This window comes from Zeus faber (assembly GCF_960531495.2).
Source record: "Zeus faber genome assembly, chromosome: 6".
In the NCBI taxonomy this organism is placed as follows: Eukaryota; Metazoa; Chordata; class Actinopteri; order Zeiformes; family Zeidae; genus Zeus; species Zeus faber.
The window spans coordinates 4,491,282-4,508,083 of record NC_137201.1 but is presented as its reverse complement, the minus strand read 5'-3'; the positions used below and the strand labels follow the sequence as shown (position 1 = coordinate 4,508,083).

At 45.1% G+C, this 16,802-nt stretch overlaps 1 protein-coding gene across 1 annotated transcript in view; it reads left to right on the top strand.

The window, feature by feature from the left end:
- Positions 1-16,802, top strand: part of zfpm1 (zinc finger protein, FOG family member 1) — a gene marked incomplete at both ends in the record, with an annotated part of 65,294 nt that overhangs the window by 27,761 nt on the left and 20,731 nt on the right. The window contains one exon of the mRNA XM_080002346.1: positions 1,477-1,680. Coding sequence (XP_079858472.1) covers positions 1,477-1,680 — 204 coding nt within the window. The remainder of the gene's footprint in view (positions 1-1,476; positions 1,681-16,802) is intronic.

Here is a 16,802-nt window from a genome sequence, read left to right as displayed (position 1 = left end):
GTATGTGTGTATATATATGTTTGTGTGTGTATATATATATATATGTGTGTGCGTGTGTATATGTATGTGAGTGTATATATAATAGAAATAGTATTGCAGAACATGTTTTTCTGACCTCATCCATTGGTTTGTTAATGGAAAACCTGTATTTACTCACCTGTACTTGGATATCGCACACACTCTGGTTGAGAAACGTGTGTTAAGCAACAAGGCACGCACACTTTTGGATCCATGTTTCAGATACAAGGTACAGACTTGCGCACACACACACACACACACACCCACACACACACACACACACACACACACACACACACACACACACATTGTGAGCTGTTCACAAATGGCTTTAATCAGCGAAGAGAGAGACCCTGTAATCTGCTTGATCAATGGCGGGGGTATCGATGGAACTGATTAGAGAAGGTCTCCTTTAGAAGGTGGGAGACGAAGCCTTGATGACAGGAAGAGCGAGGGGGAGAGAGGGGGAGGAGAGGGGGGATGCAGAGATAAGCAAGGAATGGGGGAGGGGGGCGCTGCCAGGCAGGGGAGATGGATGTGTGTCACACCTAACATAGGGACATTGGGCTAGGGGGGGGTCAAGATCAGGATTTTCATATCGTATGACAGGAATTCTCTCTCTCTCTCTCTCTCTCTTTGATAGTTCCGTACAGCCCTGGGGGGAGTGGGGAAGTCAGAGGAGATGAACAGATAGTGGGAACATGACTTTTTTTTTTTCACCTCTGTCTGTGTTTTGCTGCGTGAATCAAGGGGTCCATCTCTGCGTTGAGTGACCTTGATAAAAAAAAAAAAAAAATCATGCAGCCGTCAATATCTCAGACCTGGACACGGGGGGATGAAACTGGTGCCCACCTTCTTATTTGAATCTGAGCAAGATGGACAAAAATGCCAAGAGAATGACTTTAGAATGAACCAATACATCTCTAGATATTATTCTTTCTTGGTTTCATATCCTTGAAGTGCACGCCGCTCCTGCATAGTGTCATGGTTATTGTGTTGCTGTTGTTGCTGATTCTTAAAGCTCTACAGGTTTTTGAATTCTGAAATGAATGGAACTACAGTGTTTTTGCTCAGCTTCAAATGTATTCAAATGGCCGGTCTGCCGGTTGATTTGGGGGCGTCCAGTTGAAAAGGCCTGGTATAGAAGTAAAAATTCAGAAAGGCAACCTGATATCCATCCCACTGGTTTGGGGTACTGACCAACGGTCATTAAGGCGTTTTGTTTGGATCGACTATTGCTGTTGTATTATGATACTGGTGATATTATCGTGATATAGATCCATAGGCCATCTCTACCTGGTCGGTTATAATATCCACATTGTTAATAATTTCTTCTCTAATATTTATTGTGTGTAAAATAAATAAATAAATAAATAAATAAATAAATAAATAAATTTAAAAAAAAAAAAAATATATATATATATATATATAAAATCCCGTATGTCCTTCGTCCACCAGAGCCCAGTAGCCAGGACTCCGACCACGAGGACGGCAACGATGACGTTTTCGACAACGGGAACAGAGGGCCGCGGGACGAGAAGGGCCCGACGCTAAGCCGCCTGGGGCTGTCGGGACAAGGAGAAGGGGACGAGCCGGAGGACGGGAACAGTGGAGAGGAAGGAAGGGAAGAGGAGGAGGACGTGGCATGGCCGGAGGGTCAAGGTGGGGACCCTACCCAAACAAACTTGAATAAAAGTCTGTTGCATTTATGTGTCATCGATTAATTTAAATTTATTTTAAAAAATGGGCACATTACTTAAAATATGAAGCATATTTTTTTCTTTTGTCGGATGGCCCCATGTGATTGTTTAATTTGATAGTGTGTTAATCGATGACGCATTTAATTTAACATTTAATTCATTTTGGTGTAGGGGAGGGAGATCTCTCTCATTTAACACCACAGTTGGAATATTTTTTGGTCCCCATTGTGTGTGTGTGTGTGTGTGTGTGTGTGTGTGTGTGTGTGTGTGTGTGTGTGTGTGTGTGTGTGTGTGTGTGTGTGTGTGTGTGTGTGTGTGTGTGTGTGTGTGGTGTTTTTTCTCCCAACTTTTCCCAGCGGGGGCGTTGTCGTTACCTTTTCAGGCAACGCCAAGGGAATTTTTTATGAACTCATCATAAGGATGTTCCTTCACACACACACACACACACACACACACACACACACACTTCTAAAAGAGAGGAGATAACGAGCAAGTCGCCATCATTTTATTCTCTTTTATTTATTTTCTTACTTATCACGCTTTTTGTTTGGTTATTTGTTTCTCCCCCTGCGTCTGTTGTCTTCAATGACTTAAACAATGCCGGCAGATTACTCCCACTATCTTGCATTATTTTCCCCTTTCAAGCCGTGCGCCTTTAATGTGGCCGCCTCGCTGGCGTTTGCCTTGGCTCGGCGGCGCGCCTCCACATGTGTGCGTGCCGTACGATGCACGCGCTCCCGCCCGTCCATTATTCCAAGGATGTGTTGATAATCGCTGCGTCTCAGCCGCTTCCCTTTTTAACAGTAATTGGGCGACGATATTAATTGCTGCGCGGCGGGGCTTGTAGATGCGATGCTGCAGCGATTAGGATGGTGGGGGTGGGGGGCTGTTTGGTGATGATGGTGGTGGTGGTGGTGCTTTTTGTATTCACTCCCCTGTCTCCCACCGTGCGCACACACACAGACACACACACACAGACACACACACACACACACACACACACACACACACTCCTGTCCACCCTCTTTCCTTACAGACTAAATGCTGAGGGAGGGAGTAGAGACAGGGAGGGGGGGGGGGGGGGTAAGGGAAAAAAGATAGGCCCTCTATCAGCTCCGGAGCAGGCGCTGTCTTTAATCGGGAGCACGATTGGCAAAAGAGGGGTGGGGTGGGGGGTGGGGGGAGGCGGAGGCGGGAGAAACTTTGACCGATCTGAATTATTTTTTTGCTCTTACCGCCCCCCCCCACACACACACACACACACACACACACACCAACACCACACCATACCCCCCCCCCCCACTACCCTCATCCTTTCTCCCTTCATCCTTCTACCCCCCTCCAACCCCAACCACCTTACTCTCCCTCTCTCTCTTTCTCACCAGACACTAACAACCACTGACTCCTATCGCTGTCCAATGGGATAATCGGAGAGGTTAAAAACTGGCGGCGCCAACAGCGTCGCGGCGTGACATCGGCGAAACTGGCCGGTCGTCACACCTTTGTCTCCGTATCATAAAGAAAACCCACCAAGCGCATGTCCACGTTGGGGACGTTGGGGTGTCCATAACGTTTGGGGACCAGTCATGCCATTATCATATCATAGGTCTCTTAGGTAAATATTTTTCCAACCACTGTGCCATGAGAGCTCACAAGATTTGTTCGCTACGATGGAATCGTTCATGAGCCTTGCATCACTTTAATAATAGCACAGTTCTTTGTGTTTGTGATCTTTTTAGTAGTTTACGGGAATTTTTTGTGTTTTGGGAATATTTCATTGTAAAATGAAAAACGTGTGCTGTCGCAGGAAACACTGTGATGACACTGCCTCGGCCCGAGCAGACTTATGAACCATACCATCATACCCCCTTCACAGGGTCAACTGTACGTCTCCTTCCATCAAAACCATGAATAACTTTGTGGACGGAATTCTCCCAACCCCAGATTTTCTCACCGCTGCCCTGTTCCAGACGTTCAGTCTACTTCAGCTGCCTACGCCCCTTTTTCTCCAAGCCCGGTTCATCTTCCGGGGCCCTCCCTTGTTGTTATCTTGCATCCATCCATCCATCCATCCATCTATCTATCCTGCCACCCTTCTTCCTATATCGCCGCCCCCTCGGTTTCTAGTCTTGATGTTTGTGTCTTGGCTGTTGTGCACCTCGATGCTGAGGAAGCCTTCCTTTCCAGCGTCTTTGTTGCATCAAGCCTGGAGGCAATACGCATACACAATACACATACAAATGTAGAATTATTTGCATGTTCATTTTCAATTCATGGAAATTGTTTTGGTCAAAAACAACGACAACAACCAAAGAAACGGCGTTGGTGCTGTGTTGTTCCCCAGAGTGAAATCTGAGCTTCATTTGTTTTCCCAACATGTCGTACACTCTCACACTTTAATGGCCTTTCATTTGAAATATATGACGCTTCAGCGCGCCCCGGCCATCGCTGGCCGCCATCGCTCGGGGTGGGGCGAATGTCCCACATTGTGTCCCAAGCAAAGCAAATTCCTGATGTAATTAACATCGCCGCAACAAATACCTCCAAGGCCGTTTTTTAATTCCTGCTGTCACTCAGAAGCCCCCCCCCCGCATGCTCCCCCGCTCCACAGAAGCAGACTCTGGACGCTGGTATTCAATCAGCATATATAACACCACATCTCACACACATGCCTACATAATGATTTGTTCAAACAACCATCTGAATAATGATCCACAGCCACTGACTGTCTCACTCGTATCTGGTCTATATTTCGATTCATTAAAAAAAAAAAAAAAAAATGAACCATAATGTAGAGAAAAGCTAGTGCGACAATTAAAGGTTTACGAGGACAACTGGAGGTCCCCGCAATGTTTGGTACCCACTGTGTTAAGTGTCACGCCGCTCCCACCTCCGTGGTATTTTTTGCGCACTTCCTATGAAAACCATTAATTGTGTGTGTGTTGAGCCTCAGTGAGTTCGACCCCCCCCAGCCCCCCCCCCCCACCCACCCAACTACCCCCCTGTCTCCCCACTCCACCCCCCACGGTCGCTATCAGGGATGGCATGATATGCTAAAGCCTGCCTTCTTAATCTACAATGTGTCCATACTGCATGATATGCAAAATAAATTATGAAGAGAAGGAAGGGAGGGAGGGAGGAAGGGGGAGGGGGGGAGAAAAAAAAACTTATCTTGAGAATGACCTTGCAGGCTGGAGGGTTCCGATATCCCCCCCCCCCTCCGTCGCTGCTTAAAATTCTTGATATGCAAATAGATGTCACAGTAATCCCTTGTCATTCGCCGGCTTGTTGGCTGGCAGTTGCCTTCCTTCCCATTTCTGCCGACTGAACTGTTCATGGGCTCGCGTTGGCCAGAAGAACGTATTGTTAAAATGACTTGAGATATATATATATATATATATATATATATATATATATGCTATTAAAAACTTCAGCAGCAGATGCGGCTGGGCAACAATTAAATATTATCGTCCATCGCCTTCTGGTGTTATCGTATCCTAATGAAACTAAGAAATCGTTGCATTGCAAGTTTGCATTCTTAAATTAATGGTGATTGGAAGATAAGGCCTAAGATTTGTCACAGTGTGAGGTCTGAAATGTTAAAGGGATTCAAACATACCCATAAGAAAACTAGTGATCCATCTGTTCATCAATGTGATGCACTGTAATAAATCTTATACCTTACAGTATATATGTATAAACAGTATACTGTAAATGTAGGAATAATGTCATTATGCGACATGTGAAGGACTAAGACTTTACCACAGGAATGGGGACTTCGCCCCACTTGGCCAAGCCAGCCGAGAGAGCGACCAACCGTGTCATCTCGCCTGCCCAGCACTTTCTCTCCCTCCCTCCATCCATCTCCTTATCCTCAGACACCACACCCTCCCCAACTATAATGCATTCTGACGTCAGGCAAAAGAATGGTTACCGTTATTTACCGGGCTCGTGCTGCATGTGTTTGATGTTTGTGTGAGTGTGCGTGTGGAGGCATGGGAGGGGGTGGGCAGTGCTTGGTTATCATACAGTAGTTAATTATAATATTGCACGGTGTGCGGACTATATGCATATTATCACTGCCGTGTAAAAGTCTCTAATTTATTTTAGGCCGAGGGAAAGGGGAGATACGGCGGGCCAACCGGCAGTTTTTGGACGATATGGAATATGGAAAGGACGTTATTCTCTGTCAGTGTTTGAGCGTGGACGTGTGTGGGTCGGTGTGTCTACTTACAGGGTTTTCGACATTCTTCTATACATTTCCTACATTGGGAAAGGTCTACCTTTGGAAACAGCCAAAGCATGTCCTCAACCACGATGTCTTTCAAGCTGTTAAGCACGGGAGAGTGTGTCGTTGGGTCCATTCTGCGAGTCATTGGGTTCAATAACTGCTGTTGGGTTCAATAACCGTTCTGTCCGGACCACCTGGTCCGGACAGAACGGACTCTTGATTGGAAGTTCTGAAGGGCAGAGTGTGAATTTGTCCCAAACTCATTTTGAATGTTTGCAATTCAAGATGCAAACGACCACGGACTTAAGTCATTGACATAATTCAACTACATCTACTACGGTATGAGTGCCTCATTTCTGGAACACGCTGTCTTGTAGCCCATGGGGTTCGGGTGGAGGAGGTGTAACAGCGTTCACACAAGCCAGCTTGTGGTCGTTCTGTTATCAGGCGTCAACCAGAAGCGTTATAGACAGTTAACTTCTGCTGCGGTGAAAGAGAGATGGCATCTCCAGACTGGCGGGGGGGGGGGGGGGGGGGGGGGGTGATGGAAAAAGGCCAAAGAGGGATAACGGGAAGTAAAACTAAAACTGATAAATGTGAGTGACAAAGGCAGGATGCAGTTTGATTCTATTAGAGACCAGGAGAGTAAATGAGATGGGAGGAGAGGACACCCCGCCCCCCCTCACCCCTGACCCCGAGGCCTGTTGTAACAAGAAAGAACAGGAATAATTACTAATTTGGGGGGAGGTTTCAAATTTGATTGGACGATATCAGGGTCAGATCTGGACGTTTGTGGCAACTTCCGGCGTTCAAACAGGTCGCCATTTGCTCTCTGTCCATCAAGCACTTTTCTGCTCTTGGGTTGGGTTGGGAGACATTTTTGCCTTTTGAATTTTCAAAGTGATTAAAGGTGAAGTAATGGCTGAGGTGAAGAGAGGGAGCGACGAGAGGGACGAGAAGATGAGATTGCTAATAAAGTTAAAACAGAATTTATTTTTTAATTCTTTTTTTTTTTTTTTTTTGACAGCCTGTCAGATCCTTGAGTCTTTAGGCCATTGTCTTGTCTACCTTTGACCGCGGCCCGTCATCTCCCGTCTCCCATTTCCTTCTTTCTACTCCCTCTTTTAATTAAATAAGCGGGCGCTTGCAATAAACTAAGAGGGTGGGAGGATAGGTCATGGAGTGAGGGTCAAATTCGGGTGTGAGAGTGAAGGATGATGGGATGGGGGCTAGGGCGCAAAGAGCACACATTCAGCTCAGCTTTCATAAGCCCCTTTCCCATTTGCACTGAAAGCCGTAAATCCACTGGCAATGTTCCGTATTGGTGTCATGTGGGAAAAGAAGCTCAATGTTCCGAAAAAGTCGTTGCGTAATTTTCCCCACTCTTGAACTAGTATAACTTCTAGGAAAATGCCAGTACAGCTGTCTATGGAAGTGTGCGGGAATGGAAGCAGAAACATTGCCATAAAGTGGGGGTGGAGCCGAATCCAAATAATGCACAAAAAGAAGAAGATTAAAAAAAAAAAAAAGATTTGTTTTCGGAAGAGGGGGGAAAAAAAAAAATGGCGTGTCCGATCTGAACCCTGGCGTTCGGCTGCAAAAGACGAGAAACGAAAACACGTCCAGTCTCTACGGAGACAGGTCCCTATATTCTTAAATTTTATTATTTTTCTTCAAAAAAATGCCAGTCAGGCCGTAGACGTGTCTTTTAGAGTCAGGAGGGTGGTGCGCTGACATCAGACACAAGCGATTCGCTTGCCCGCCGCCCGCATCGCGGCACGGTGCTGGAGGGAGAGAGAGAACGGGTGGAGAACGCTCCATCTCTGGAGGCAGAGGGTGTAGGACACATTGAAAATGATCACACTGACTTAATAATTTTGGGTTAGGGTTGTTGCATTCGGGGACGGTGCCCTGCAGACTCGGGAAGAGTCTGCAGGGCGGGGAGACGGAGAGCGAAGCGCTGGTCTAAGAACAGATTCTGTTGCCTGGTCTCTTGCACGAGCATTCTGTACTGCATCCGTACAGTCGTCTATGTGGGAACAGGGTGTCATGACATTTCACTGCATATATGTATGACCGTATGTATATGTATGTGATAAATAATCTCTTGAACTTGAACTTGAACTTGAGACTCCTTACGGAACTTTTGTGCCTATGTGGGAATGACTACCTACTGCCTTTGCTGGATGTTTTTTTTATCCAGCAATGTTACAGATTCCATGTGGGAAAGGGGCTTTAGTAACCTTTCATAGTAACCTCCAAAACAGAATCCCTCATCCAATGATTGGTGGTGCACGGATGCTTTCGTTTTCCTCTCTTCCACCCTTAGATACTAAGCATCCAAAAGACTTTGTCTCCCAGAAACACACCGCATGCTACCCCAAATGCAACTCAACATGTTATTATCCATTTCATTTGATTTTGTGTCTCTTGACTCGAAGATTCCTTGTGTAGTGAACTTTGGTTGAAGGAACCATGAAGGAGTGAACATTCATGGCTTCGCCCCCCATCAATCCACATCTCAAGACGGCTCAAGATATCAGCGCGCGCTCTCTCTCTCTCGCTCTCTCTCTCGCTCTCTCTCTCGCTCTCTCTCTCTCTCTCTCTCTCTCTCTCTCTCAACCCTGCCTGCGCCACGTGTCAACTCCGCCCGTCAATCAGCCCAGCCCGAGGGCGTTGATTGGCTGTCATCTCTCCGGAGGGCTCGTCTAGCCTGTAGTGATGAGTGTGGGGCGGCAGGGGGATGGATAGATAGATGAAGGTTCATGTTCGTAGAAGGAAAAAGAAAAAAGCTGTTAACCCCTAGCTCAAATATGTCCATCCATCCGTTGGTGGAAATTTCGAATGAAATAAGCACAAGAGTTTGGTATTTACACCAAAGTAGGGGGGGGGGGCATCTCTTCTTCAGCCTCCCCCCTTTTGGACCCTCGGCACTCATTCTCTGTCCCTTCTCTCCCACACACTCCACGCACACATGCACACACTCTCGCTCTCTCTTGCGCTCTCTTTCTTTCTCTCGCTCTCTCTCGCTCTCTCGCTCCCTCTCTCTCGCTCTCGCTCTCTCTCTCTCATATCTTCAGCTCCCACTCCAACCTGTCGCCGGCGTGTCACTCTAGTGTCCCCGGCCACTGAGATTGATGGGAGGGGTTGTATTGGGGGGCAGGTGTGTGTGTGTGTGTGTGTGTGTGTGTGTGTGTGTGTGTGTGTGTGTGTGTGTGTGTGTGTGTGTGTGTGTGTGTGTGTGTGTGTGTGTGTGTGTGTGTGTGTGTGTGTGTGGGGTAATCTCAAGGAACCATTTCTCACGGCTGTTCCAGATTGGCTTCATACTCGCAACATCCGCCAGCGAATTGTGTCCAGAAAAATCCTAGAGAACGGCCGGTAAAATCTGGTGGGGTTTTTTTCGGGAACTGACCGATCTATTCATAGGTCAGCGGTTCAAACCAACCAGTTAACCAGTCCGCTGACCACACACACACACTCTCTCACTTTCTGTTTGCTTTTGACCTCGTGATCTCTCTCTCCCTGCCACGCGCTATCTTCCTTAATCCCCCCCCCCATCTCTCTCTCACTCCATCTCTGAACGCTCTATCTCTTCCTCTCCAGACTCTCACCAGCTTCCTTCCCACAATCGTGCTGCGTGCATGATGCATGTCGTCGTTCCATAACTTATTTTTATTTTTTTGTTGGTCTTTTTTTTTTTTTGTCCATCGTGACATGTATTTATTTATTTTATTTAAATTATTTTAATATAGGGAATTCCTATTCTATACCATTATGGTTCATTGTAATGAAAATGTGCCATTAAAAAGTCGGATGCAAAATGAAAATGAAACCTCCTGATATATCCAACCTCATATTGTGGGAATGTTTTATTTTTATATTTTTGATCGGATCTTCACATTATCATTCATTTAGTATTAAAATTATAGACTGTCCATTAAGTATAACACATATATACTAGTCTTGGGGTGAGAGTAGTTTGTTATTCACTATTAGGAATGTGATCCCTACTTAAAAAAATAAAGTAGTATTTTGTTTTACCATTAACCCATTTGTTAGTTTTGATCCGTAGATACCAATTTGTTCCTTTTTTTGGTGTTCGCCATTTGACATTTTCCATCTAGCATCGTTTCGAAATGAAGCTGTAAATAGTCACGCCTCAGATAAAAAAAGAAAAACACAAGATAAAAAGACATCGGGGTTTCTGAGGTTGTTGTTTTTTTTTGGGGGGGGTTTCGAACCTCTGGACGACCCCTATGAATGTGTGGAGATCTAACCCACTTTTCTTTTTCCTTTTCCTTTTTTTTTCCTCCCCAACTTTTTCCACTCCCAATCACTCTTCTCCACTCGAATTTTACCCAGCATGCACCGCACCACACCGCCGATACCGGCTCTGATTGAAACGTCCTTTCTTGCAGCCAGAAGGAGTTGTTAGAGCGGACATGAATTAATGATTGAATTAATTATCGGAGTCACATAGCGTGCAATTAATTTTTTTTTTTTTTTTTTTTTGGCCTTGCCTCAGTCTTTTTTTTTTCTCTCTCTCTCTCTCTGCTACCTCGTCTCTCCCCCTGTTCCCGTCTACGCGGAAGGAAGAGAATGTCAAGAAACATTTTCTAATTAATTTATATGTGATTATCGGGGGAAGGTTTCTGGAAGGTCTTCACTTTTTTCAATTTATGGGAGGCTGGAAATGGAGTGTATGAAGACGAGCGAGGGCAGGCGCGCACTTTGGCAGATGCGCTCTTTCTCTCTCTCTCTCTCTCTCTCTCGCTCTCGCTCTCGCGCATTGAAATCCTATGTGCGACCTCATGTGCAAAGATTTGTAAAAAAATAAATAAAATAACAGAATTGCCCAAAGGCTATTCCCACCAGTCTTCTTGCATGCACCCATAATAATAATAGGTGGTTATTTGAATGAACTGCAATCTGTTTTCACCAGATCTAGAGACTCAATCTGGATATATCTGGGTTCACGTTTCCAGTTTGAGCTGAATTCAGATGTAATTGAGCATCTTGGGACGGCAGCTCAGTAGAGTTACGATGGAGTTGACAGCCATGATAAGCACTGAATAAAAGCAGGAAAATGGTGGTTCTCAACCGGTTCTTTAAAAGAACCACTTGATGGACTTCAGCCTGGACACCTCTTGGTGTTCCTCCTATGGTTTTTTTATGGTCTCAAAATGTCCGTGACACCTATGTGAGTTATTGGAGGGTTGGCAGTGAACCTTCTCTTAAAGATCCTTGGTCTGAAGGGTTCCCTATGGTGGTGTGTCTCAACCTTTTTTTCTGCCACAGCACACTTTTTGCAATGGAATAATCCAGCGACTCGTTTTCCCGAGTGACTCGTCTAACCTTTCATCACGAATCACTACTAATAGTCATCACTTGTCGCAACTCGTCGTCAGTACTATACTATACTCATTCTGTGTGGAACTGAACTTTATCTTGCAACACAAAAGCACTTTTTTTTTTATTATATTAGGTTCAGCTAATCGTCATTGCACAGAGAACAAGTACCGAGGCAACGAAACGCATTCCTCTGTGTTTTTCTCACCCTAGTAACTGACGTATGGAGGAGCAATGGGCTGCCAGACAGCGGCAGCAGTTGGGAGGTTAAGTGTCTTGCTCGAGGACACGTAGTCCGGGAGGAGACGGGGATCGAACCGGCAATCGAACCGATGACTAAAGCGTGCTCTACCTCCTGAGCTCACTGCCCCCGAATTTCCATTCTTCATTGTTTTTATCACCGTAATTTGAAACATTTTCACTGCATACCTTGGGAGCGGTTCCACTCTTTATGGACAGTGGTTAATTATTCAAATTAATTAAACTGAAAATGACATTTCGTTCCGATCGTTGTTATTTTCTCAGCGACAAAAAAACCTCCCGTCATTCAGTAGCATTTCAACTGCAGAATCTCTAGTTTGTTTTATTTTTTTCACACACGTGAATGTCAGCGTTCATTGCATTTCGGGGGGTGGTTGGTAATGGGGGGGGTGGGTGGGGTCAGTCACCTGCCATCCGCCATCCATCTTACCTACTCAACTCGCTTTGTCAGCTAGAAATGAATGTGTTTCAAGTTCCGATTTTTTGCGTCGTCTTATTTTTCATTATTACTAGTATTTTATCATTCCTCAGCATATTTAAGGAAATTTGCATGAGTCGAGTCGCTCCCGCGTCTTCTCGCCGCGCTGCTTTTTCTTTTCTTTTTTTTTTTTCTTTTTCCGCCGCCTCCGTGTACGTGTTTTGCCAGATAAAAGTTCAGCAGTGCAGTTAAGAGAAATTAGTTGGGTAAACAGTGGTAAATGTCAACGATAAAGTTCCGTTGGAAGCTCATCGGATTAGCGCGGCCACGCAGGTGTCTTATCTTGCCGGCGCAACAGAGGGTAAAATGGAAATGATTGCGCGGACCTGAGCGGCGTGAGTAGCGTATACCCCCCCAGCCCAGCCCTCCTCCACACACACACGCCAACCTGCCCCCCCAGAAATGATGTCCTATCTGTTGTGCTGGACTCAGGAGATCATCTGGGTCTGGAGCAGGTGGAAAGAGGGGGTGGGGGGTGGAACAGAGAGAAAATTAAGCTTCTTCCCGTTTGTCAAGGAACGTTATGAAGGGGATGGATGGATGGTGTGAATGTACTTAGAATGCACAAAGACGCTTTACCCTGATTCTCTACAAGGCCCCCCCCATTGTACCTACTGTATATGCATACCCTGAGAATACTTTCAATGAGTTGTTTTTTTTTTGGGGGGGAGGGTTGCGTAGAAAATAAATGTAATTGGTCAGGTGTCCAATCACCAGCTTGCTTGCTTAAAATTTGATTGGCCAGCTACGATTGGCTAAGAGCATTACCGTTTAAACCAGTGTTTTTCAAAATCCACCAAAAAAAAACAAATTATGGAGATTAGCGCTTGAGTTGCAAGAAAATTGGGAGGCTGCGCCCTCATCCATTTCAGCAATTCCAACTCTGTGTTCTCTGTTTCTCGCTCAAGAGAGCACTGTACGCAGAGGCATTGCTAGGATGCAAAGACAATTAGGGAGAAATTGTCCCCATTACGCACAGGGCTTGTTTCGTTCCATAAGGAAACAGAGTAAAATAGAATAACCTACATCTAAAATAAAAACACATACGCGGGCGCTGCATCGCTGGAACGCTGTTGCCACAGTCGTTACCATCAGAGAGGGAGCAATCAGGGCACAGAGCCCGCCCTGCGGGGCTAGTTTGGAATGGGGGCTGTTCATAAAACATTGGGGGCTAAAGCCCCCAACGCACACCCCTAACGACGCCACTCACTGTACGTAGTGATGAAATGTTCGACTTTTTGTCAGATTTGGTACTTGACGAGTCGCTCTGTGAAAAAGAGTTGTCCAAATCTTGGTCTGTTTAATTCAGTTAGTGTACCGCACGCTGAGCCAGGGAGGGCTTCCGGGGGGGAGATTACTTACTTAAAATGAAGGGCAAGGAAAATCGAGGAGTAAAAACACATGGGAGTAGTAGTATTAATTCAATCCCGGCATATGGCTCAGAAACACTTTCTACGGATGGAACTTGTGTGCCCCCTAAGTGTAGCGTAGAGGGAGAGCGAGAGAGAGGGGGATGAAATAGTCAAAAGAGGAAGCACTGGAATTTGTCATTCAGCCGGGGTTAAGCCCCACCTATTAGCGTGGGGTCAGTGGAGCGCCCGCCGATAAAGATTTCCCGTTGCGGCGTGTCAAAAAATCGATGGCTCGGCTGCGATGTGCTCATTTGATATCAACAATAGTCCTCTTAAAAAAAAAAAAAAAAAAAATCAATCAGGAGAGAGAGGGAGGAAGAAAGAAGAGCGAGAGGGAGACTCATTGATATCCAATCGCGTTGTTTGGGATGCTGCTCCCATTACGGGCGAGGGCGCTGCGGGGTCAGGCGGAGCTTGGGGTTCAGCATACCTGATCACTTCCACACAGGAAGTCCGCTTTGACCTTGGGCCACTAGAGCTTAGCGGCTATATTCCCAAGCCGGCTTGAATTAATGTTTTTCTCACAATAAAAACCACACACACACACACACACACACACACACACACACACACACACACACACACACACACACACACACACACAGCGGGGTGCCTCCCCCTTCCTCTTTTTTATTTGATTTTGCTCAATTAAAAATTAGTATTTGAGAAAAAATATCTGGCTGGGTTTGAAAATCTGCTAGTCTATTATGCCTTGTTCTCACTTCAACTTGATGTAGCCCATACAGACCAGTGGTCTTCAACCGGGGGTCCACGACCCCTAGGCGGTCCGTGGAGCTCCATGGGGTCCAGCAACTATTGTTTGACATTTTTGTGAAAAATCTGAAAACGTATGTTAGACAAAAAAATAATAATATTGAGTAAACTCCGACCATTAGAACAGCTGTAACTGAAAGTGAGCTGATTTGCAGCTTCTGACGTTGTAGTGCGTTCAAGAACCTCAGATTCATGAGTAACGTTCAAAAACCTCAGTTTTCGTTAACGTATTGTCTCTGACGGACATAACTGGTGCATGGCTGAACTTTAATCAAAACACATAGGAATTGATTTGTATTATTGTATTGATATTAAACAGCATGCAAATCCCTATTTCAGATTTGTGAAAACTTTATTTTATTTCTTTCTTTTTCATTTCTCTATTTCTACACAGGCCATTTAAGACCAGGTCTAGCTAGAAAACTACTGTACTTATATAAGCCAAGCTTATATAATACTGTTTTTTCCCCCCACACACTAGCAGGACTAAACTAACGGAAATTAATCTAAATCTAAAATAAAAACACACAGGAACCATCATAACAGCATTATAACAGAGTATATAAATAGGTTGATTAGGTATTATAAATGTTATTATAGGCCAGGCTTGAAATGCAACACAGCATTTTATAAAAAATAATCGAAACAGTCTGTACTCAGTCTGCACACTGTTTCACTAAATCCACCAAGGGGTCTTTGGGCTGAAAAAGGTTGAAGACCCCTGATATACATTGTGGGGGTCAGAACTCCATGTTGGGTCAAGGGCCATTTCTTACACTGATATATTGATATTTGATTGATACACATTCAAGAAAAAATTTAGTTGAAATAGGGTTGAAATATATCTTCCTTTCTATATAATCCACTTGGAGCTCCCTCCATGCGCTGTGATGTTATAAAAGAAGTTGATGCCCTATATGTGAATTTTAACGCAAATAATTAGTGGCGCTCGCTCAAAAATAATAACAAAATACTTTTTGGGAGTTATGGGCAAAAAAAGGGTTGGAAAACCCTGATATAACTATATATATATATATATATATATATATATATATACACACACACACACACACACACACAGGTACACCTCACGTAATGACCTACCTGTTTAACGACCGTTTGGACTTAGGACCAGTCTGTATTGTGCGCTGCATACAATACCGCGGTGTCTCAGCGTCAAGCATCTCATCACGCATCACCCTTTATATACTATCTATACTATACACACTATATACACTATACTGTGTATAAATATACTATATACATCTCATCTCATCACCGTTCTCAGTCTCATCTCGCCGTCTGTTAGTATTCACTACACTAGCGTTGGCAATGGCCACGCCCCCTTACCGTGAAATAATACAGGTCCTCACTTATCAACACTGAACGACCTGGTCCTAGGAACGGAACTCGGTCATGAGGTCGGGGGGGTGTGTGTGTGTGTGTGTGTGTGTGTGTGTGTGTGTGTGTGTGTCTGTGTGTGTGTGTGTGTGTGCGTACACATATGTGTGTGTGCGTACACATATATGTATATATGTGTGTGTATATATATTACGCTCTTAACTCTCCCCATTACTGCTTTTCCTTCTGTTCCCCTGGCTACGCCTGATGCAATTCCACCAGACACATATACCCCCACACACACATTAACACACACATTTACCTCACCCCCCTCCAGCGTTGCCCGCTCATCTGTTTTAATTGCACAGCAGTTGTCTCATTAATGACGGACTGATTGTTTTTGTCTGTTTCTTTTCCTTTTATTTATTGTGTTGGCTCGTCAAAGGAGGGTCTGGATGCCCCATTGCGCAGCTGAAGCGTCCATATCGATAAGACCCCTCCCTGCTCTCGTTAGTGTGTGTGTGTGTAGAATGATGATGTTTGTGCTGCCTGGTGATGATGAGCGATCCGTGTGTGTGTATTTGCGTTGTGTCTTATCTTTAGTTAGTGTGTGTGTGTGTGTGTGTGTGTGTGTGTGTGTGTGTGTGTGTGTGTGTGTGTGTGTGTGTGTGTGTGTGTGTGTGTGTGTGTGTGTGTGTGTGTGTGTCCTGAATGAATAAGGTTGTTTGGATTTGGTGGAACTGGATGGTATTGATAAAAACCTCAGGATTTGTGTGTGTGTGTCTGTTTTTCAGCTGCCACCACGCTAGTATCGGCCGGTGCAGTGAGGGTATTGGTGTGCAGTGCAGCCGTGTCGATAAGGAGCGCTGGGTTATGAGGAGGGTCCGCGCCGAGCGGGAGGGGTAATTAGCGAGGATTAGGATTGTTGGAGGCTCCGCATTACCCCGCTGAGAAACCTGCCCAGATTAGGCTTGCGAGTGCATTTTTCATTTTTTTCCCCCTCCCCCACCCCTTTGCTGTCCGTCTCCTACCCGACGAAGAGATTGTAGCAGCTGTTTGGCAAGTCTGTTTTCTTCAGGTCACCATTCAAAGATCATAGGTCAAGGGCAAAAGTCATCTTGGTCTCTAACTTACTCCAAAATGGGTGTATAATATCAAAGAAATACAAATATTAACAGACTTAATACTATATTTAGTCCAATTATCTATGCTAGCCAAATAGTACATTTCTAGATTTT